Source organism: Monodelphis domestica, chromosome 2 (assembly GCF_027887165.1).
Source record: "Monodelphis domestica isolate mMonDom1 chromosome 2, mMonDom1.pri, whole genome shotgun sequence".
NCBI lineage: Eukaryota > Metazoa > Chordata > Mammalia > Didelphimorphia > Didelphidae > Monodelphis > Monodelphis domestica.
In genome coordinates this window covers 500047890-500072187 of record NC_077228.1, presented here as the reverse complement: position 1 = coordinate 500072187, position 24298 = coordinate 500047890, and the positions used below count along the sequence as shown (strand labels likewise).

Sequence of the window (24298 nt, the reverse complement as noted above, 5' to 3'; positions counted from 1 at the left end):
CAGGATGCTGAGATCTTGGATAGGACAGAATATTTAGGTTTCTGCATTAGGCCAAGGAGATGCTCTTCCTGTTTCCTATCCAATGTCTCAGCAATAGTTGGGAAGGAACAAAGTCCCATAGGAGCTGACTCACCTGTGTTTCATCTTCCGTGGGAGCGCCTGCTACATTTTCCAAGCATATCACTTCTTCTTGGTCCTGTGGCACATGGCCATTAGCCTGTAGGAAATAAAATGTTGTCACAGCTACAGGAAAGTCTCAGAGAATTCATGGGTAACTGCTGGGATTCTGTAGCACCAGCCCCTTTTTACTATATATAGTCTAAGCTGACAGTGAGTTCATAAGATACCCAGAAACCTGTCAACAAGTGAAGAGCATCCCAAAACAACAGCCCCAAACTGTGCTCTCCCTCCCACCCACCCCCCACTAACTACCTTTACAGAGGGAGTAACTGTGAAAATAGACAAAAGTCATTCAGAAGAATTCCTCAGAGAAACAGGGTACACAGCAACAGTAATATTATATGAAACTATTCTCCACAATACAAAGAACCAAGACAAGGATTTAGATGAAAAATGCAATCCATCTCCAGAGAAAGAACTGATGGAGTCTGAATGTAGATCAAAAAGCATCCTTTTTTTGTTTTACTTTTTTTGTTTCAGTTTTTTGGGGGCCTGGTTTTTTTTTCCCACAACTTGATTAATACAGAAATGTTTTGAATATCTGTACAAGTATAATCTGGTCAAATTATCTGCCTTCTCAATGGGGGTAGAAGGAGAGGAGGAAAACAAGGGGAAAATTTGGAACTTAAATTAAAAAAAAAAAAGTTAAGGGGGCAGCTAGGTGGCTCAGTGGATTAAGAGCCAAGCCTAGGGATGAGTTCAGACACTTCCTAGCTGTGTGACTCTGTGCAAGTCACTTACCCTTCACTGGCTAGTCCTTTCTGCTCTTCTGCCCTGGAACCAATACACAATACTGATTCTAAGGCAGAAGGTAAGAAATTTTTTTAATGTTAAAAATTGCTTTAACTTGTAATAGGAAAAAAATATTTAATTAGAAAAAAGCTCCATAGCTCCTAGCTCATGGATAATGGCTCTTGTCAGTTGTAATTCATTAACACTGGTGGGTACCACTGAGTTTGGGAACAAGAAGATGAAAGAATAAAGGATTACCGAGCCCAGTGTCCATGTTCTTCATTTATTTATTTGTATCCCTTTTTAAATTTCTACCACATGCCTACTATGTGGACTGAGCAATGTATAAAGAATCACAGCCTCTTCTGGGTTGGAAGGAGCCTCAGAGTCTAGAGCATCCTTCCTAGAAATCTCTAACATATTGGCACCTGGTCTTGAATACTTAAAATGAGAAACACTGACTACTTGCTTGGGCTAGACCATTATAATGTTCTACTGCTCAAACTTGTTAGGAAGTTATCATATCCAGCCAAAAAGTTAGGAAGTCATCATATCCAGACAAAATCTACCCTCTCCAGAATTTCTACCTGCTGATACTTGTTCTGCCTTCTGCAGGTACAGAGTAAATCTACAAAAGGTTGTTATGAGGATTAATTGAAAATGTCATTTTTCTAAAATCAGCTGTTTACTAACATTCAAGAACAAATATCATATCGTCCCCTGAAAGTCTCTTCTTTTCCCCCTTTCCAAGATATCCCTTCAATGATTCCTCATAGGATATGACTTCTAGGCCCCTCAGCATTCTGGACTAAGCCACCCTGGATGCATTTTCATTTGCCAACATTGTCTTTCAAGTAGAATATCCAGAACTAAGTGTAATGCACCTATCTGGTTTCACTGAGGCAGAGTACAAAGAAAATTACTATCTCTAGATTTGAATACAAGTCTCATACCATATTAGCATAAAAATGCGTGCAATTTCCCCTTTAAGAGACTTATTCTGCATAATATGCTAAGACTTCAAATGTCCCCACCTAGAATGTGTAGAAGATTTCTCCTAAGGGTTTAATAGTAGGGCTTTCTTGTTACACTTAAAAGTAAAATACTTTTTGGATTTCCCTCACTAACATCAAAAGGATTCAGAGCATAAACTCATAAACTAGCCAATTCCTCTGAAGTCAGCCTAGAATACGTACAAGTCAAAGCCCTACAAAAGTCAAAAGTCCCATTCCTTCTGCTATTGGACTTCACCTCCTTCCCCTCCCGCCCCCCCCCCCTTCCCATTCAGTGCTTTGAAAACTGGTCAAGGAATAATCTTGGGAAACAGATGTTACCTTCTGTACCCAACCATATGCTATTTAATCTAGAAAGAGCCAGGGCTTATAAGATTCCAAAAGACCTCTACTTCTAGGAACCTCCTTCATACATGACTTAAATTAATCTCTTGCCATTCTTTAAAAGGACTAAAGGATTTGGGGGAAGATGCTTAGTTACAATTTATTTTATTCCCTTTGCTAGAGAAATGAAATGTTTTTAGAGAACTTACTTAAAGTTAGATATACTCTATATTCCAATAATGCTACTCTGACTCCAGAGCTCTAAAGTAAGAAAAGGCCTAGCTCCATTGTCCTCTTTGGTGCATAGTTTTAGGAAATAATGCGACTTGGTTGTTTTTCTCCTTTTGCAAAATAAGCACACTCCTACCACCCACCAACCCTCCCTCCTTGCCCAGAAGATACCCAAGATATGCTCTGAAAGTATCAAGAGAAAAGTGATCAATAACATCCTGTGTCTGGAAGCTTCCTTGTGGCCACTCACATGGCACAGGTATCTTGGTGCCCTGTCAGTGTGAACTGTAGAAAATACTATCCTTAAAAACAAAGTACTTCTGTTTATGCTCATCAGTGGAAGACCCATGAATGTTTTACTAAGGAAAAGAATTTCTTCCTCAGGTTCCTCTCCTTGTTATAATCTTTCCATAAACACTGTTAGTGCTCTGGAAGGCCCAGGTTTTACCAGCTAGAGATGAAGCAAGGCAATGTTAATGGGCTAAAGGCATCCTGGCATTCTACAATGAAAAACTCTTCAGTGTCCAAGCAAATATCTAGTGAAATGTTGCGCTGCAGTTAAAATTATGATCTCAAACTGGACTTTCAGCTCCAATACCCATGAAGAGCTGAATCAAGATACCAAGTCCTGGCAAGTGAAATGACTTGTGTGAAGAAAGAGCATGCCATAGAACACATGAGAGAATGACAACAGGCTTTTAAAAGTGGACACCTCTCCCTAAGTAGCTCAAAGCTCTTTATATATGATAACTCACTAATCTTTCCAAACATCCCATAGAATTAGACAGGGATTCAGGCCTGCCATCTCCATTTCAATTTAAAGGCTAACAAATAAAGGCATTTGTCCAAGGGGACTCAAATCAGTAACAAGGCCAAAAGCAGAAATTAGTGAATCCTAATCTAGCCCTGAGTTAATAGCAGTGAATAAGTAAAACTAAGGCATCTCCATACAGACTCATGGCTCTCAAGTCACTGCTCCCTAGCATACAGTAAGAGAGACACAAGGCCACTATGGGCTATAAAAATGGCTAAAAATTCAAACAGGGTCATAGCAAAGAGGTCATTTCTTGGATTTGATCACCGAACCCAATTGTCCCTTGGCAGGCACATAGGTGGCTGGGTCTACTTGTAAAGTTTAGAAAGTTGAGATGACCCTTCCTCAGTAAGTAAGACAAGGTAGGAAAGTCTAGCATATTTTAGAAATACGTATTTCTGATAGCTGGCTGAATTCAGAGGCTGGTACATTGGTTTTCTCAAAATTATTTTTGGAAATGCTAGACTATTATCATTACAAAAGCCCCAAATGAACTACCTACATTCAGCAAACTACAACAATGAAAGGTAATAAAAACAGGTTTCAAATAGTCACCTAGGAGCATACCTCCAGGAAAGTCATTTCTTCCCTGTTAAAGTTGCCAAAGCAACATCCAGTGAGCAGCTCCTGACTATAGAAAAAAGGACGAATAGAGGAAGTTTAAAGAGTCAAGGAAACAAGAAACACATGCACACTCTCCAACTATTTCAGAATTTGGGAGCAGAAAGCAGTTAAGCTCAGAGTGGTATAGACTGAAAAGAGACCCATACCTGCTGGTTTTCCTGAGCCTGGGCTGAGGGAGTAGAGGTGGGCTGTGCCGGTGATGAAGGAAGGTTGGGAGAGGTAGGAGGTGCTGTGCTGGTGTGAGGTTGGGCCAGAAAGGCCTGATTCTCAGGGAGGCCTGAAGGGAAAGGGGTATTAAAAGTCCTGTCCTCCTGGGTGATCACCGGCTGCTGACCAAGCACCAAGAACACCAGTTCCTCCTTCTCCCTGCACATCTCAGAGGAGATGTCATGGAGGGTGAGGTAGTCCCTCAGGTCCTTCACCTTCATTTTCATCAGTTCTTCTCGATGAAAGGCTGTGGCTCGGAAACGCTGGCAGAGGTGGCAGAGACAGGCCCCGCTCCCTACTTGGCTCGAGCAGGAAATGCAGAAATTCTTCTTACAGTCTAAGCACGTGTGCTGCTCAGTGGAAGGAAGGGGGAGAAAATGAATATAGGTTCAGAGTGTATGAAAGAGGCAGTCGGCTGGGCGAGGAGCTGGGCAGTACTGTGGCTCAGCAAGAAATCTCCCACCTCTTACAGGGCATGACACATTTCTCAAAGCTCAGCGTAATCAAGCCCGGTGGGGAAACTGGAGGATACTATTCTTAAATCAATAGACAGTCGATCAACTGAGGTTCTTGTCAAGTCCCACTGAGCCTTGTGGCAACCTGCCTTGTCCACATTCCCAACTCCCAATCCGGCACTCTGGCCACAATGAAGCCTGCCTACTGACAACAAGTTTAGTGAAGATGCTAGAGACTTGGCGCATAAGACCATATCTAAGGCAAATATTTAGACAGTTATCAAAAGTTTCTGAATATCAGAGTTCTCATCTGTGAGAGCATACTTTTTTTAGAAAATGTGGTTAAGTATCTGACATGCAAACTGGTAATGTCTGACAAAAGATATATATTGACACTCAAAGGAGATACTGAGAGCTTGTCAATGGCTCCAAAAGCAAATATGTCTAAGTGTCTCAGCTCTTCCTCTCACAGGGTAAGAGATCACAGGGACATTGGTGGAGTCCTATTCCTACACGGAAGAGCAGGTCCCACTCATGTACCAGGGAGGTGTTACCTTGGAACACTCCTCACTAATCCTTTCAAAAGATGCTACCACTTCTCCTTTAACTTTTACCTGCTAGCTCAGCTTCATTGCTTTTAAACACAAAAGCCCTGGAGACCAGGACACTTGTATATCCAAGGAATTCTCCAAATATTCAATAGTTGTGGATGGAACTGAATCAAAAGTTCAGACAGTTCATGTTTTTTCACACATGCCACCAATATTTTTTCACATATGCCACCAATATAACCACCAAAATAAAAATAAACATATTCTATGTATTTAACACAGCTTTGTCCCATCTCGATTTTGACTCTCCAGGCTTAGAGGGAAAAAAACCAACCTGATATTCTCTGAGTAGTTCTAGTGTCACAATAAAATTTCCAGACTGCCTGACTGAATTGCATGCCCACGTGCACTCATTATAGCAATTCTGGGAACAGCAGCATTCAACTGGAAAATGGATGTATTTTTTTTAAGTTCATCCATATGTGAAGCTTTTCTATTGGGAATGTGATGTACTCGATTAGTCCAAGTTTAGGATGATAGATATTGAAATCTAGAGACTTGAGAGTCATAAAGCCTCAGGTTGTGCCGAGGAACATTACTCAAGACGATGTAGTTTTACAAGACACAGCTTTGCGCGATACCTAATAAATTATAAAAGCTTTGAGTTGTTCTACCAATCAGTGAGGTTCCCAGTGGTCCCAAGGTCTTCTTTCCAAATGTACTTGGCTTGTTAGGTTCGAGATCAAAACGCAAAGACAGCAACATTTAAATCTGAGCTATAGCTAACCATGTACCCTGTTCACCAGGGATTCTGAATAAGCAGCTCTCTGAAATGTGCCATAAATGAGTAAGATAATGCCTGGGGCTAAAATCCTAGTCTAAAGAGACAGAAAAGAAAAAACCAACCTGTCAACAAACACAGATAGAATTAGCAAAGGAAATACTAACAGGTAAACACTAAAATCTACTCAAAACAATCGAGGGGTGAGATGGTTGGAAGGTGAATTATCCTCGGAAATGTTGCCATGAAACTGCCAAGAGTACTTAACAAAAATGTTAAGCATCTGAAAAACATTGCCAAGAAAAACAAGGAAGAGAAAGTTATCTTGAGGGGGGGAAAAGATTAAACCATTGTTACCAATTTCTCTACCAAACTGCCAGCAGATCCTAGCTCTTCCTCTGTGCCCATTACATTCATTCATTCAATTTATTCAATCCAATCTTTGTTAAAAAAAAAAAAACAATAACTTATTACGTTGAAGGTATTATGGCAGACCAGAGGGCTTCCTCAACACAAAGCTAATTAGCTTTTGGCCCAAACCCGCTTTTCTTTCTGACCTCCCAATTTTTGTCCAGGGCACCACCCACTGTCCTTCCAGTCACCCAGGATCAATGTCACCTTTGATTCCACATGCTCCCTTGCCTCCCACATCCAATATGTTCTCATATCTTGCTGTTTTTAAACTTGACAGCAACTCTTTCATCTATCTGTCTCCTTCCCTCCAACTATACATATAGCTTCACTACCTTAAGAGTCTCATCTTCTCTTACCTGGTCTACTGAAATAGTCTCCCAATTAGTCTCCTTTTGCCTCTAGCCTCTCCTCCATCCATTCCAATCCATCCTCCACAGCTGCCAAGTGACCTCCCTAATGGAAGATCAAACCATGCCACTCCATGCCACCCTTATCCTCCATTCAATTAACTCTAGTAGCTCTCTACTTACTGCCTCTTATGATAAAAAAATATGTTTTTTTTGTTTGGCATTCAAAACCACTCTCCTGGGCTCACTGTCATTTCTAGCCTTCTTACAGATTCCACCCTTCCACCCCCACCTTTTATAGTCTAGTCATTCTTGCTACTCTTCATGTAGGAAACTCATATATATAAGAAACCCTTTCTACTGGAGCTGGCTAGCTATAGCTCATTCCTAGAATATTCTCCCTCTGCACTGTCATCTCTTGGAATCAACTCAGCTCAAGCTCCACCTTCAAAATGAAGTCTTTTTTGTTCCCCCCAGTCACCACCTAGTGCCTTCCCCTCTAAGGTTATTTTATATGTGCTTTATGCGTTCATGCATGTTGTCTCCCTCCTTAGAATATAAGCTTCTTTGTTAGTAAAATGACAAGCCCCATTTGGTTTCATAAATAAAAACCCTCCATGCTGGGGCAGATGGGTGGCTCAGTGGATTGAGAGTTAGGCCTAGAGATGGGAGGTCCTGGTTTCAAGTCTGGCCTCAGATGCTTCCTATCTGTTTGATGTTGGGAAAGTCACTTAACCTTCACTGCCTAGCCCTTAAAGCTCTCCATGCCATTTGAAGGTTTTCCTACAGAATGGATTGGAGCATTAAATCCCAAGAATCCAGAGGAACAGATCTCTGACTCAGTGAAGGGGTTTTCTGGTGAGGAAGGAAAATACACTTCTAGTCAGTGGGCTGCATTGTAGGCCTACAGCCAATCAGCTGAGCCCAGAGAATGTAAAAATGGAGATTTGAACCCCAGACTTCAATCCCTAGGAGTCCTTGCTAGTTCCCAGATTGCCCTCTAATCTCCCTGAATCTCATCTGAGTTCGAGAAAACAATGGCTATTTAAACTGGCTGTACCACCTACTCTCTCTCCCTGCTTCCGCTTCCAAGCACATGCATCTCTCAAGGTGAAGTGTAAGTGAAATTGAATGGGTCTTTTGGCCCTCCTAGGCACGTGCTTTCTTATTTTGTATTTTCTTTATTTCTTAATCTTTAATAAACCTCTAAAAATATAATACTTTTAGCAGAGAAACTAAATTTTAATCATAACAAGAACAATAAGCAGATACAAGAGTGAACCCCACAAAAACACATTTAAAATCTCCAAGGATTCCAAGCTAGATATGTCCTGGCTTGAGGCAACAGAGTAGAGTAAGGGTAAATAAAGCAGATGAATCTGGCACAGAGTCTTCTTTCTTCCTTCTACTGTAGTGGCTGAGGGAGACATTGCAGGATTGGATGTTGCAGGCCCTGGAAGCCAAGCATTTTCTCAGAGACTAGGCACACCAAAGACAATGTAGGTAAAAGGGGAAATTTCTGAGACAAACCAGATCAGCAAGTCTGAGGGTCGTACAGAGCATCCTTTCTATCTGCTTACTACTTTGAAATGATGTCTGAATATGCACCAAACTCTACTCTTCTTAAGCCCTTAATTTCATTCCATAAACCCTCAACTCTGAAAGAAGAAATGCCACCTTTTCTTTACAAAAGAAATCTAGGCTATCTGGTGTGAGGTTCCTCATCTATCTTCTTCTCCCATTCAAATAGGACTCACAGCACCCATTCTTTTAAGTTCTCTCCACTTTCAAAAGGAACAACAGTTCCTATTCCATGGCAAAACTCCCCAACCCTTCTATATGTTGTCTCAATCCATAATCTACTCACTCTCCCTCCTGACTGTTGTCCAACTGATTAATACCTATTTCTGACTCAGCTTCAATCACTCCCTCTCTACAAGCACCTTTTCTGCTTTCAAACAATCAATTTGATAAGCATTATCAAACATCCATATATACAAAGAGAAACAAAATAAAAAATTTCCATCCCCAAGGAAATTAAAATAGAAAGTGAACATGCTTTCAAAGAACCTTTCCCTGGGGGCAGCTGGGTAGCTCAGTGGATTGAGAGCCAGGCCTAGAGATGGGAGGTCCTAGGTTCAAATTTGGCCTCAGACACTTCCCAGCTATGTGACCCTGGGCAAGTCACTAGACCCCCATTGCCTAGCCCTTACCACTCTTCTGCCAATACTGTGTATTGGCTCCAAGACGGAAGGTAAGGGTTTAAAAAAAAACAACTTTTTTTTTAAACAAAGAACCTTCCCCTAAATATTGCCCTACTCCCACAAATCCTACTTTTTTCCACTATCAAATTCTAAAATAAGCAACAAGGTCACATAGTTATTAAGTGTCTGAGGCCAGATTTAATTCAGATCTTCCTGACATCAGGCCCCATGCTCTCTATCCACTGCACTGCCTGGCTGCCCCACTGTGAAACCCAATGTTATGACCTTGGACAACATGCTCAACCTCTGAGTCACAGTTTTCTCATTTGTAAAATGAAAATCTATGCCCACTGAAGTCACAATGAGATCACATGAGATAATGAATTGCAAAGTAGCTTTGCAAATAGTTAGCATTCTATGAATGTGATTTATTAGAACTTTTTACATGGCTTGCTCCCAAATTCTCTTTCCAACCCTGCCATCTTCCCACTCCCACTCATCCTACCACTGTCAGCATCTTTCTCATAAATAACTCTGCTCACTTCATGTCACTCCTGTGCACAAGAGTTTTCAGTGGTCCCCTGGCCTGCAAAGCTCACCATAACCTCTTGCCACAATTCCTCTCCAGCCCATGTCATATTGCCTCCTTCCAGATTATCAGTGTTCCAAATGAAGCTGCTCTCTGCACTATCCCCTCTGTTCTCCTGTTTTTAAATGGTCTTCCTCTCTGATCAATCCGCTCTGATATTCCATTCCCTAAGTGATGTCCATTTCCCAGACCACGAGAGGGCAAATTTGCAACTCCAAAAAGACTAGCTGGAATGGAAGGAAGGAGCACCTATAGATGATGAGATCATCATCTATTGTATTATCAGTTATTATCTATGTTTGCATTGAAATCCCCACCTAGACTACAAACTTCATGAGAATAGGGCCTGGGTTTTATCTAAATTTCATTTCTATATCGACAAGTGGCATCCCCCATGCCTCCCTCCCTATCACTGAGAGGCTGAGTTTAATGATAGCAGAAGCAGGTACTCTGAAAACCCAGAAGGAACTTCAATTCAAAGGAATTCCACTAATCCAGAAAAACTTCAGTAACTGTATTATTGGTTATTGTAACAAATAGTTTTTCTGTTAGAGTAGCAGGAAGGATTCTGACTACATGACTCTAACCAGATCTATTCTACTTCAAGACTGCAAACCTGCTCCTTAACCAGTTGTTCTGACTCCAAAAAGAGATATATGTCAACATGAAGCATTCTCTCAGGATGAATTCTCATGAGAATTACCAGTTACATAAGGATTCTGCTTTCTGCCCAACCCTTTACTTACACTGATGTTCATGCCTAAAAAACGCCAATCCTTTACCAGTTTGAAGTTGGAAAAGTAATCACTAAGTAAGGAAGAGGTTTTCCCAACAACCAAAACCTCCTTTCTTTAAGAGTGGGTTCAGAAGTCATTTATATGGGCCGGGGTATTCTTCCTATTATCCCACTAACTCATGGCTGCTGGGAACATCCAATCACTCAGGCATCAGTCAGTGGTGGCCCACAGCCATAAACCATTATATTGTACATTGCTTTCCTTTCTGCCAAGAAATATCTAAAGACTGATCACAAAGCATTTCAAATGAAACAAATTGCAACTCTGTCTGTCATTTTAAGCCTTTTTCTATATTTAGGGGTGCTTCAAATTGCCCTCAATACAGAGAACAAATTTTTATAATGGGTAACTCAGGAGTTACTTACATTTACTCCTTGTTATTTTGGATAGGGAAGGCAATGGCCAAGCCTGGAGTCAAGAATACTCATCTTCTTGAATTCAAATCTGGCCTCAAACACTAACTGTGGGATCCTAAACAAGTTTAATTGTTTGCCTCAGTTTCTACATCTGTAAAATGACAGAGAAAAGACTGGAAAACCATTATTCTTGCTGAGAAAACACCATATAAGGTCATGGGAAGTCAAACACAATTGAAACAACTTAACAATTTGCCAAGGGCTTCAGCATTGGTTTCATCTGATACTCCCCCACAATCCTGTGAAGGAGGTCTGTATCCTGAGAGTAGTCAAGGGTTAGCTGATTTACCCAAGGCCAAAGCTCAGTTACTCTGCAGAAGCAGGAGGAGGAGGAAGAGGAAGGCTTGCTGCTTACCTTTCTGGTTGTGCTGCCAAAGTGGGCCCCACAGGACTTGCAGCTAGGTTCAGAGCCAGTAGGGGAAGGGAAGGAGCTATATCCAGGATTGGAATATGCTTGTGTTCTGGCTCCCTGGGGCAGCTGAATCTCCTCAGAATGTCCATCCTGGCAGAACCAGTTGCAGCAAGTTGCCCACATGGTAAGACCTGGTTGTAAGACAGAAAAAGCAAAACCATACAGCAGAATGAAGTTGTGGCATCTAGTGTTGCATTCCCTAGCTAGGGTCAATGAATTAATGATGCAAAGTCAATATGGTGGTTTACCTCCAAAACCCCTGGGCTATATTTAATGTCTGTTTGAAACCTACAATGCACTTCCCAAGGTTGGCACAAGAGCCAGTGATTTTCAACAGCTGCTATCATCAGCCAGTCAATCCCAATATGACATGACAAGTTCTTAGTCATTAACCCCCCCACCACATATCAAAATTAGAGGTGTTCACTAACTTAACATTCCATTTCTAAAAGATTGCTGCTCCATGATAAAATAAAAATGGTCTGAAAATACAACTCTACTGTATCAACAGATTTTATTTTTTAATACCATAAATTCACACAGTTTCTTTTTAAAGTTAAAATAAGTAAAAAGTTAAAGCTTGCAAAAAAAGCTTGAAATTTAGCAGATGACACACAAAAGGCCAGAAATACAGAACCATCTTAAAAAGTTTAGTAACTCATAAATGCATAGAAAGTACTGTAAACACCCCATAAAAGAAAAAGAAAAAATTCAGACTTCCTTCTCTTGTGCAAAGGGAAGGCCAAAAAAATTTTACATGGATTTACACAGGGATGTTGTGCCCCTTAGGCCACAATGTGGAAGGGATACCTATATTTAGAAGTTATTTGTTTTAAAATAAATATTCTTGGGTTAACAGTAGTATCTCTTGATTTCAGTCCCCTGGAACACCAAGGAAAACCAACTTCTCTCCCTCAAAATCACTATAAAAACATGTATGTATATATGTATGTATTTGTAACAACCTCTCCTTCCATAAGAATTTGGGAAGCCTCAGACATCTGAAGATCTTTACTCAACTTTTAATCCGATCACAGTCACAGAGTAAACCAAAGAGAAAGTCACAAGCTTCTGGCCTTCAGAGGTATAGGGGGAAAAAAAAAGAGGTGATTAGTATTTTAAAATGTAAATATGTGTAGTCTTCCCATCCTTTCCTCAATCTACCCCAATGTTAACAAGGTAAATTTTAAAATTAATTTTGCCTGAAATTTTTAACAAAAAAGGGAAAAGAAGTGTTTTCTTCTATATGAACCCTATTCATCAGAAGAGTTAAGGCCAAGAATATGGTTACAGAATTCAACAAATCAGTAATCTCTTCTTCTTTTTTTTTTTAAGCCCTACCTTCTGTTTTAGAATTGATTTGTTCAAAGGCAGAAGAAAGGTAAGGGCTTTGTGGTTAAAGTGTCCTGGGTCACACAGCTATAAGCATCTGAGACCAGATTAGAACCCAGGACCTCAATTCTCTAGGCCTGGTGCTTTATTTATTGAGCCACCTACCTGCCTCTCTCTGCACATTTCTTAATTCCTCAATTAAACTTCAATCCTGTCTGGCTGGAATTGGAGATCACCTCTCAATTCTCTGAATTACGGTCCACTTTGACTCCACTTTGGCTCAGTCCTCACTTCCAGAGAATCTTTGGAAGAAAGGGATCCTCTAGTTGTTAGTCCACACCAGTAGTTGCCTTCTTGTGAAGAATTTGGCTTTGCAATATGTGACCTAGTCATCCCCCAAACCCAACTGAAGCAAATTGGACAGAAAGGGCAATGAAGTCTTTGATCTTCATCTAACATCTGACTTGCCTGTAAAAGGCAACACAGTCACATGGGGGAGGGGGGGAGCCCTGGAGGGTAAATTGCCTTACTAATCATGGCACAGCTGAGTTCATTCAGCGTTCATTCTGAGGGGGCTTCAGAAAATCCTAAACCAAATTGTATGGCCCTTGGCCATACAATACCAAGTAGATGCCTTACCTTGGGGAACAGGCCTTTATTCTCAGCCCTACTAGATGTTCCCATTTTACAGTGTGTCACAGGTAGCAGAACCACTCAAGTTGCAGGCTTATAGAAGAGAATCCTTCCTAATAAATTTTCAGCATGTTCAACCTGATTCTCCAGTATTCAACCCTATTAGTGTAGTGATCTTAGAACAAAATTTCCTATCAATCTTCAGCAAGTTTAAAAACTGTTCCTTTTCTATCCTCTCTTATCCACCTTTACACTTTTTCAGAGAGATGAGTTTTCATTTCCTATTGAGTAATTAAAATGGCCTGACCCTCTTCTCCTACCAAGGTGCTCTGAAATCTGCCACGGTTTTTAGTCAGCGTCTCTCTGCTTAACTTGTGTTTATCTAAAAAGGGAAAGGATCAAGAGAAGATGTTTATGTATATATTATGTCCATTTGATAGGAATGTTAGATTTTCTCAATAGTCACTTGCTGGCCCTGCTGAACAGGAAAATTACAAATGTTAATAACAGGGTAAGAGAAATTCTCTGTTCTAGATTAAGTATTAGTCATAGTTATAGGCTAGGTGACAGATTAAGTGCTAGCTAGCCCTATAATTCGAAGTAATTCCAAACATGCCTCCTTTGTGAGCCTCTCCCTCCCACGAGTGACCAACTTCACCTATAAGAATTTTGGCCTGCTTGCCTACAAATAATTTAAACAGCACTATCAATATGGAGGTGCTTGAAGGAAACAATTAATATTTTTCAAATGACTGGTAAAATTGAGTGCAACTAGGTGGCTCAGGGGATAGAATACTGAGCCTGGAGTCAGCAGAACAATCTTCCTAAATTCAAATCTTGCCTCAGACACTTCCTATCTGTGTGACCTTGGGGAAGTCACTTCAACCCTGTTTGCCTCGATTTCCTCATCTGTAAAATGAACTGGAGAAGAAAATGGCAAAACCCTCCAGTAATCTCTGCCAAGAAAACTCCAAATGGGTCACAAAGAGTTGGGCATAACTGACAAACTATTGAACAACAACAAAATCTGGTGCCTATTTACATCACCACTTTGAAGAGTTCATCCTACTAGTAAGCACAACACACATAGAACCAGTAAACTCTTCACAATTCAAGTCCAGTCTATTGCAAAACTAGCTGCTTTAAGTTGCCACAGTTCATGTGTAATAGGCAATTTGTCAATGCTCATACAACTGATGTGCAGAGAACACACCAATGACCATTCTTAGGAGAAATTTCATCATCTGGGATCTGTGTATACCAATGAAATTTAAAATAGCTATTATCTCAATATCTGCTCTTCAATAAAACCTAATTAAAATTACGCAAAACTTCTAAGAATCACATTACTGACATAAGAAATCAGATTTCTGACTTAAGAGTAAGAAAATACTAAAGATTTCACTGTTTATTCAGGATGGCATTCCCTATCCTTGCTAATGCTTTCCTAGGGTGGTTTAAGTACTTATGCTTTGAGGACATAAAGAAAAGTATGTTGTCTTATGGGTTTTTCATATAGAATATACCTAGCTTCATCTTGTCTGACACCCTTAAAGACGTAAATGAGAACTCTAACTGTAATGGCTCTGAAAGCAAGTGCCCTGAAAAACCTATCAATCTTTAGCTAAGTCTCAGAAATAATTTTACCTCCTTACATATTTTGAGAAGTTAAAAAAAAAGCAGGCCAACTGTTCTTGTAAATAACTTTCTTAAAAGGAATTGTTTAAATTCCTGTATTTAAGTCAGTCTAATATTAAAACAGCATAAACAAGATTCAGAGGGGCTTGGAAGGCTAGAGTTATAATGAATGAATGAATGAATGAATGAATGAGAATTGATGAAGTACTTACTATGTGCCTAACTATACTGTACTAAATAAACACTAGGAACTCAAGTACAGAAAGGCAGTGCTTACCCTTACTTACTGTTTAATGAGGAAAGACGATTGATATAAGGGTTTGGTGACTAGAGAGGAAGGTTTGGGGTTGGAGAATCCCAGTGAGTGAACAAAAAAAAAGGCAATTAAATGACATGACCATTCCAGGAGTGGAAAATAAAAAACCAGAAGCTAAGGGAAAGTCAAATATGGAAAAAACAAAAAAAGGGAAAGGTGATAAGAAGGTGTGGCCCAATTCTCCCCAAAAAGGAGTAGGAAGAAATGGTGCCATAGGCCCAAGACTGATAACCATCAGTATACAAGGTGAATTTCAAAGACTTAGATTTAAATCAGAGTTGAGTATGTAGCTAGAGACAATGGTCACAACTACTATAGGCAGTTCTCTTAACCATCCAAATCTAGTTACAGTTTAAGATTCTCAGGTTTATTGTTTCAGACTCTGAAACATAGGAATTATTGGGACAAAATAACAATAGCTCTCATTTATATAGCGCTCACTAGATGCTAAGCACTTTACAAATACAATCTTGTTTCATTTGATCCTCACAACAACTTAAGTGCTATTTTTGTCCCCATTTCATTATCCCCATTTTACAGATAAGGAAATGGAGGCAAACAAAAGTTAAGGGACTTGCCCAGAGTCACACAGCTACCAAGTGTCCAAGGCTAGATTTTAACTCAGGTCTTCTTGATTATAAGTCCACTGTACCACCTAGCTGTCCCTACTTGAAATATTAATGGACCAAGAATGGTACATTTAAATTACAAGACGGAGATAATATGGAGTCCTGTGATCCATTTTCATGGAAGCAAAATGAAATTCAGGAAACCTGGGCTCTTCATATGGACTCTGTCAATAACTAATGGTGTGATCTTAGACAAGTCACTTCTGAGTGATCAGCTTGGTCTCAATTTCCTATCTATAAAATGAGGCTGGTTAAGACTTGATCTTGATCTTAAAGTCCCTTTATTAAAAACAGGAAGGAGTGCTATTCTTTTTTTTTTTAATCCTTACTTTCCATCTTAGAATCAATGGGCTTGGCCCTATAGTCAGGAGGGCCTGCATTCAAATCTAGCCCATAGACACTTGCCAGCTGTGTGACTGGGCAAGACACATAAGCCCCTTCTGTCTTACAGTTGTTACTAAGATAGAGGGTTAGGGTTAAAAATTTCTTTAAATTAGAAAACAAAGGAGACATAACCTCCAAATTAATCAAAAGGAGTTAAAGGGCACAGAAGGAATTCATAAGTGACATTCAAGAATGAAAATCAAACTATCTCTGATCTTTCAATTTTATGTTTGGAACTTTGCAATGCAAAGTGAAGGTCTAGCAATAGCAGATGATACCATCTAGTAAACAGCTGTCTAGCCTGGGAATTTAAGTTGATATATGGTGTTTAAAACATCTAAATTTAGGGGTTTACTTATGTTTTGAAACAAAAAATTTTAAGCAGGATGCAAGAACAGCCCTAAAACAGTTTAAAGGAAATCTTAAAAGTGGCAAAGAGAATTTTCCAATAAATCCACCTTGACCAAAATGATTTAAAATGTGATAAAAAAAAAAAAGGAGAAGAGCATAAATGGCACTACTACAGTTGGGGTTAATAAGAAAATTACACTGTAAATCATGAAATAACTAGCTGCTTTAACTTACTGGATACTATGCAATGAAGCATGGTCTTTGGGGTACTAAGATTATTTCAAAGATATTTATTTTAGAACATAAAATCCAGAGCACCTTGGTCATAAAGGAGACAAATACACCGGCAAATGCTAGACTCACAGGTTTGAATTAATGTAAACAACACCACTGCAATAGTGAATGGGCAGGACAAGGGATATTTTGCAAGGTTACTTCACAGTGTTGAAAGCACTTATGAAGTTTTAAATCATAATAGACACTCCATCCTCAAAGACAGCCCTGAATCAGGGTCCACATAGAGTTAGGAAATGCACAAATAATTCTTGCATGCAAGTTTCATTTTAAGTCTATGAGTCAGGTGAGAAAAGCTAAATATTTTCTACTTTTCAAGAATATCATGAGCATAGGGGGCAACTACTGCCCAGCTACAGATTTAGCAGCACAAACCAAAAAAGGGATACCCCAGGTCTGAGGATCATTCAACTCTGCAAAATATTCCTTAGAGGCCTTGAATTTAAATTTGTATTACTGATAATTCAATTAACTATGCCACTTATTCTTCTGTAACTCCAACTTGCAGTCCCGTACTACAGAAATCCCAAATTAAAATGATAAAGGCTTAAAACTACTGACATTTTAGAAAGAATGCTTCTGTTTCTTGGTGGTATTACAAACCAGTTTCAAGTTGGGTGCTTCTCACCACCATCAATGACTCAACTACAGTTTTGTGATCTCTGCCATTAGGCTGATAGTAATAAGAGGTCAAAAACTTAAATTTATGTTTAAAAAACCCTCACCACCAACAATCTCGTTTTATAATCTGTTCAGTAACAAACTGGAATCATGAAACCCTTGAAGAAAAAGTCCCATATTAACATATCTCCATAGGTGTCGTTTAGGAACAACTTGCAACAAGAATAGTAAGATTTTTACATTCTTAAAGTAGCAGCAGAGGCCCCAAGGAATCAGATCACAAAGTTGTACTGACCTGACCAGCCTGCTGGGACGTCTTTGAGGCAAGTTCCCTAAATGCTCAGCACCAGGGGCAATTCTTAAAGATTATCAATTGTACAATACAATTCCTCACCAAGAGCTCAGTACAAAGAGAAAACCACAGATCCATTTGTCAAAAAAAAGAAGCATAAAATGTCAAAGATGGGCTTTGTCACGTGGTTCCAGCAGCAAATTTGAGTTGATACATCCAAAACTAGGAACTTGCATTACACAACAGATCTGTGTCAACTACACATCATTTAACAAACATTTACTAAGTAATTGCCTCGAGGCAATACTGAGTGGTAGGCAATGGGGCCACAAATTTATGAAAAATAAATCTCTGCTCTCAAGGTGCTTTCATCCCTCTTCTTTCCCCTGTAACAACATAAACGGATGGATGGATAGATGGATGGATAAATAAAACAGCCAAGTATTTTCTCATCCACATTCAATGCCTTTCTCTGGTGGTTGGTTGTTTCTTAGCTTAAAACTGTCCTTTCCAACCACCTAGCCCACCCCACCAGAAAAATAGCAATCTGGAAAATAAGAAAAATTATTTACGCAAATAATTGTTGGCAGTCATGAAGATCTATATCAAATAAACTACAGCTTTACACTAAGCTTTGCCAATTAATATCAACACATTATATTAAAGTGAAACAAGTCTTAGATGAACGAGATTTTTTTTAGGGAGGGAGAACGATGTCAAGAGCTAAGATTTAAACCATTCAATATATCAAAAGCACTGGGAACAGAAGGACAAAAATGAGGAACTTACATTCTATCAGGGGTGATAACATGTTTGTAAATTGCATATCTGTACAAAGTATTGACAAAGCAAATACAAAATAATACAAGGTAATTTGTGGGGGGAGGTAAGGCACTGGTAGCTGGGTGTGGGGGGCAAGTTGCAAGGGAATCACTGTAAAGAATCACTATGCTGGGACAGCTAGATGGCTCAGTAGATAGAGTACTAGACCTGGAGTTGGAAGGACCTGGGTTCAAATTTGACACCAGACACTTCCTAGATGTATGACCCTGAGCAAGTCACTTAACCCCACCTGCCTGGCCCTTTTCCACTCTTTTGTCTTAGAACTGATAATTTAGGATTAAATCTTCAACAGAAAAGGGTTTAAATTTAAAAAATAAGGAATTACTATGTCTGGATCAGACAGCATATTCAAATCAGCCATGGAAAATGAGACTATCACTAGAAGAATGCATTCTTTTTTTAAATAGAGCTTACATATAAGGAAGAAGCATTCTGAGTTGTAGATGTTATTAGGAATTCCCATATTTGATCTATTCCATGACAAATGCATGTAGAAGGAACTAAGCATCTGCCAGGGATAGTTCAATAAAAAATAATTCTGACCAATTTCAGAATTGTACCAAAATATTGCCCACAGGTCTGATAAAGAAGATGGTGGCTTCTAACCAGGGTAGGATTCAGAATAGCTGACAGCCTGAATTCTGCAAAAGAAAGCCCACACAATTTCATTCTAACCTAATTCTTTCCCCAGGGACCAACTCAGTCAGTTAAGAGTAGTTCAAAGAGAAGTCAACTAATAATCCTGAAAACAAAAAATAAATAGACCTGTGGCTTAATTACCTGGCAAAGTCTATTAAGAATAAAAAGGACCCATATCCCATCTGTTGGCCATGAAAGAAGGGAGGCTGTATTTTATACTATTCATGAAACACCTTAATACACAACAAAAACTCAGCATCTTGTAATTCCAAGGCATTTTTTCTCCCTGTCCTCAATGCCTAGAACTCTTCCCTTCTGGGACTTAAGATGGAACTTAAAGGAAGCTTCATCTCCACCTCCTGATTTCCTTTAAGTCTAAACCCTCTCTGCTCCTGAAGCTTAAATAGAGAGAGAACAGGCAAGTTCCTTGGGAACACCCAGGACCAACCATCTCCACCTCCCAGTTTCCCTGGCTTCCTTGAAGTCCCAGGCAAAGTCAGTCACACCTTCTACAAGAAGCCTTCATCTTAGTACCTCCTCTGTGTCAATGATGTTCCATCTACCTTCTATATATACCTTTTCTATAGAGAATTGAGCATGTAGTTTCCCTCACTGCTCTGTGAACTCCTTGAGGGAAGAAACTAGTTTTTGTCTTTGGATTCTTAAGAGTTTTAGCACAGGACCTGGCATATAGTAAGTGCTTAATAAATGCATACTGACTTGACATGGAACTGTATACCTGTATTCTGGAACTAATTCCTTATTGGGAATCTTATTTTGCAAATTATGTTAAATTGGCCCCAGTTCAGGATAATGAAACTGCTCAACAAATCAGTGCTAAACATATAGTAGACCCTCAATAAATACTAAAACTAGAATAAAACTTCAATTTCTGTGACTTAAGTCAAATTGTCAGCTCAGCACCACCCTAGAAATCTTTATTTGCCATTTTGATGCTAGAACTCCGAAATCCACAATCTTGTTCTAGTTCTTTGACCAACCATGATATATACCCTGTTAACACTCCCCAAATCACAGAGTTTGATAATTTTTCAGTACCTCAAAACTCAAGCTGTTTTTTGAGGTCCAAATCCAGGTCTCCTTCCTGTTTTACTGTTAGCCCTGAACACTGTACTGTATAAAAACAAACAAACCTAGAAGTATTATCACCACCAAATTTAAGAGGTGGAAAGTTGACTACAGCAATTTCATCACTTTCCTGGATATTGGCTCAAGTTGTCAGGACAAGCCATGCCACCAGTCTATGTACAAGATCTGGACAGTAACCAGAAATAAGTCCTACTTCCAAGTTCCTACACCTGCTCACACTCTTGTCTATCAGTGGCAAATCATCCTACACTGCAGTAGTCAGGGATCCCTTAAACCAAAAGCTGCCATCAGCATTTTATCTGGCCTTCCTTAGGGGACAGGTCAAGGACCTCAGCTGATCAAGTATTTGAGAGAGCACATAACTGGTCAAAGGGAATTTTTACTAATATAAAGTGATCAGGAACACCTAGAACAGGAAAACAAAAATAAATACAGCAAAGCAAGATGTATAAAGATTACATACCTGAGACCTTCACATTTATCTCAGTATCCTTTCATAAGACATCCAGTTAATCCATCACCCTCCCCCTCAAAGCTTCTCTTCCCCTCCCCCCACCAACAGTCAGTCTAAGAGTCAGCTCCTCTCAATTGTCTGACAATTTTGATCTCCCTACTTCTCCTCCTCAATGGGACAGATTTTTCACCCTACCAGGATAGAAACAATGTTCTGTAAATAAAACATAAGCATCCCAGAACCACAATAAGGTTTTGAAATACATTTCTTTACAGTAATTTGTTCCCAAAAGTACAATGCAAAAGATCAGGTTCTTTGCAATGAGGCAGAAAAATACAATAAACTTTAAGGTGTTCCAGCAACATGGAAATATGGAATCCAAAGGAGAGTTGGTAGAAACATGTCATTTGGTGTGGTGCAAAGAAGCTCAAGGCTTCATTTCTAAATTTGAAAAATAGGAATGAGGGCACAGTACTCAATAACCACAAAAATTACTTCTAGCTCTATATCTATATTCCCATGATTTTTTTTAACCCTACCTTCTGTAGTTGATCAGCAGTTAAGGGTTGACCACCTGAAAGGGAAGTTGAGGACTGAGGGAATTTGGGTTGAAGGATTTAAAGATTAAGATGAAGAAGACATAAAGAAGGTAAAGAGACACAGAGAAGCAGGATATTTCAGCATGGGATTCAGTGGTGCTCCTCTGATGGAATGAGAGGGAGCATTACAGGTGAATACAATTTTTGTTGAAGTTCCAGGGAATGGGAGACAGTTAATCAAACATGTGACATGGTAGAGAATTTAACATCAGCTTGGTAAACAACAATAAGATGAAAGAGAAGGAAGCTAAGACAATGTAGTGGCCAACGCCCAGCCCAGAGGTTCATTTGATGTTCAAACAGCAGGCATTGGGGAGGGGTCAGAATACTACAAAATTTGAGTCCCAATTCAATTCAAGAATCCAGAAATCAATTATGTAAAATATTAGAAATATATCCATGTCTGGTACATGAGCATATTGCTCATAAGAGTCAGCTATTGAATGCATCTTTAATACTTTCATGATTTGTTTATACCTGGAACTCTATACCTTCCAACTTGGAATCAATACTATATTGTTTCCAAAGCAGAAAAGTTTTAAAGGGTAGGCAATTGAGGTTAACCTTCTCAAGAGTAATACAGCTAGGAAGTGTCAAAGGCAAGATTAAATCCAGCAAGCATATCAGTCTATCAGGAACAAAGTGTACAAGGTAGAATAATCTGCAATGGGCTTTAAGAGCCAGAGATGGAAGTTTTTTGTTTTGTTTTTTTTAAACTTTTGTCTTAGAGGCAATTAGAAGACACTAGAGCCTCCTGAGCAAGCAAATGTAAAGTTTAGACCTATTCTTTAGGCATTTATACCAATTTAGCAGCTTAAGAGATTCCTCTATCCTCCAATTCTCATCAATAACAATAAATCAAGTTTCCAAAAATAGGTTTAATTATATTCAATCTATTCCATGCAAACTTGGCTGAAGATGAAACAAATGCATGTTTGACAATATTTAACGTACTATTTCAAGTAGTACTAGCAACCCCAAATACCATTAACCATTATATCAAATCCAATCTCCCAAGAATTTTAAGGAGGTGGGATAGTGGTCAAGATCTGCCCAAACACACCAATCTATGCACAACACAGGTCCTAACTAAAGGAACCACATGAAAAGTCTGAATAGCAAATAACAGGTCAACTCAAATGTTGCCCAGAATTTCCTATTGCTATTACAAAATATATAGCCCACCAGAGATTGTCTTCCACAAAGCCACACCAGCTCAACAGTCAAAGGTTTCATTTTACAGTTCATATGGATGAAATATGCTGTAATATCTAGAAGGGAAAAATTAACCCGTAGAAAAGAGAAACATCTAAAGTTTTGTGGGTGGACTCAAATCCATGTAAAACCTTGTTCCATACTTGAAAGAACACAGGGTTTCTGAAAGTCCAGTTCAAATACAGCACTTCTTTTCTTCAACTACCTAGAGCCTTACTAGACTACCCTATTTGTTATCAACTTCCTGTTCTGTGTAGTCTGGTCTGTCTTTCTACGGTTATTCCCACTGCCAATAAAAATTGAGCATAAGGAAGTAGAAGACAAATAGGCAACCTTTCTGATATGCTATCATAACTGACTTGAAGAACAAACAATATTTTAAGTGCCTGATGTTAAGAAAAGCTAACAATTAATTGCCTGACCCCTTTCTTACATACCTTATCTCCTCTGATCTTCCTGACATCCAGTCAGGTAAGCAGTTCAATAGATTCCTAGTTGTATAGAAGAGAACAAAGATAAATTACCCCTACTAAGTACTGGGTGACTATAATTGGTCTTGAATAATGGGCATTAATAAAAATAATCCAACATCTCAAAGAAGTCTCCTAGAATTCAGAAAACCCATGCTTTCTGGCAACATCCAACTTGGAAAGGGCAATACAACTTCAAGACTTACTCGAAAAATTTTAAATAATACCCAGGTGGTAGAAATAAAGTTAAAGCAAAAATTTATAATTTAAAGCTAAGAAAAGTAAACATGAAAACTACAAAGTTTAGATGATTACATATGGTTATTTCCCAAATGAAGTGGGGTTTTGAACCACTTGTTCACATGAAAGATTTATCACCAATAGGTAAAAGCCATGTAACTGATTTCTACAATGGAAGAGGGCTCAGTAAAAGAACTGCCAAAATCTTCCCTTCCCGTAAGCAAAATTCAAGAGATCACTTTCAGGAACTACTAGATGACTTAGTGGATAGAGTATTGAGCCTAGAGATGGGAGATCTTGGGTTCAAATGTGGCCTCAGATATTTCCTACTTGTGTGGCCCTCGGCAAGTCACTTAACCCTAATTGTCTAGCCCTTACTACTCTTCTACCAATACTTAGCACCAATTCTAAGACAAAAAGCTGGAGTTTTTTAAAAAACAGATCACTTTCCAGCACCACACTAGATTCTTTAAACAACTGATTTCAGTGTTGGAACTGATGTGGACTAGGAGTAACCTGTAAGACCAACATGTTAAGATATTCAGGGTGGGCTTATGCAATTCTAGTTCTCTTGTGTTCAGTTTCCTCTTAAGATGAAAGGATTAGAAAGATGCTCTTTAAAGTCTCCACCAGCTCTAAAACAATTTTATAATTCTGAGTAATTTCTAATGGTTTCAGTTTCCCTACTATCTCATATTTGTATTCTGGTGAAAATAAGAGGCCTTAATGTGTATCTATATATCCTTAATCTATACTCAAAATAGATGGAAGAGGTTTTCCTCGATTTTTTTAAATAGATTTGAAACCTACTTCCACCTAGAAAGCAATAGTCCAGAAAATCTCAAAAACTGCTTCTTTAATGATGTCCAATGCAATCAGAATTGTTTCTACACTAATAACAGAACCCACAAGAAAAATTAAGATGGTCACAGAAAAAAATCTAACCCCAGCATGTGGTATTCCACCAACTTCTTTTTCTATTTTTTTTAACTCTTACTATTTATCTTAGTATAAATTATAAGACAGAAGATCAACAAGAGCTAGGTGAATTGGTGTTAAATGACTTGCCCAGAGTCACACAGCTAGGAAATGTCTGAGAACAGATTTGAACACAGATCTGCCTGGCTCTCTACTCACTGGGCTACCT

The 24298-nt window shown here is 39.1% G+C and overlaps 1 protein-coding gene across 20 annotated transcripts in view; it reads right to left on the bottom strand.

The window, feature by feature from the left end:
- Positions 1–24298, bottom strand: part of RFFL (ring finger and FYVE like domain containing E3 ubiquitin protein ligase) — a 73992-nt gene that overhangs the window by 10537 nt on the left and 39157 nt on the right. For 5 of the 20 annotated variants that reach the window (XM_007485533.3, XM_007485519.3, XM_056819458.1 and 2 more), the window contains 3 exons: positions 11035–11222; positions 4065–4475; positions 134–217 (listed from right to left, as the gene is read on the bottom strand). In XM_007485533.3, coding sequence (XP_007485595.1) covers positions 134–217; positions 4065–4475; positions 11035–11214 — 675 coding nt within the window. In that variant the 5' untranslated portion in view covers positions 11215–11222. Of the gene's footprint in view, positions 1–133; positions 218–4064; positions 4476–11034; positions 11223–12056; positions 12168–12588; positions 12726–13062; positions 13439–22878; positions 22933–24298 lie in introns of those variants that run through there. The other 15 variants (XM_007485525.2, XM_007485524.2, XM_007485529.3 and 12 more) reach the window with 9 other exon arrangements.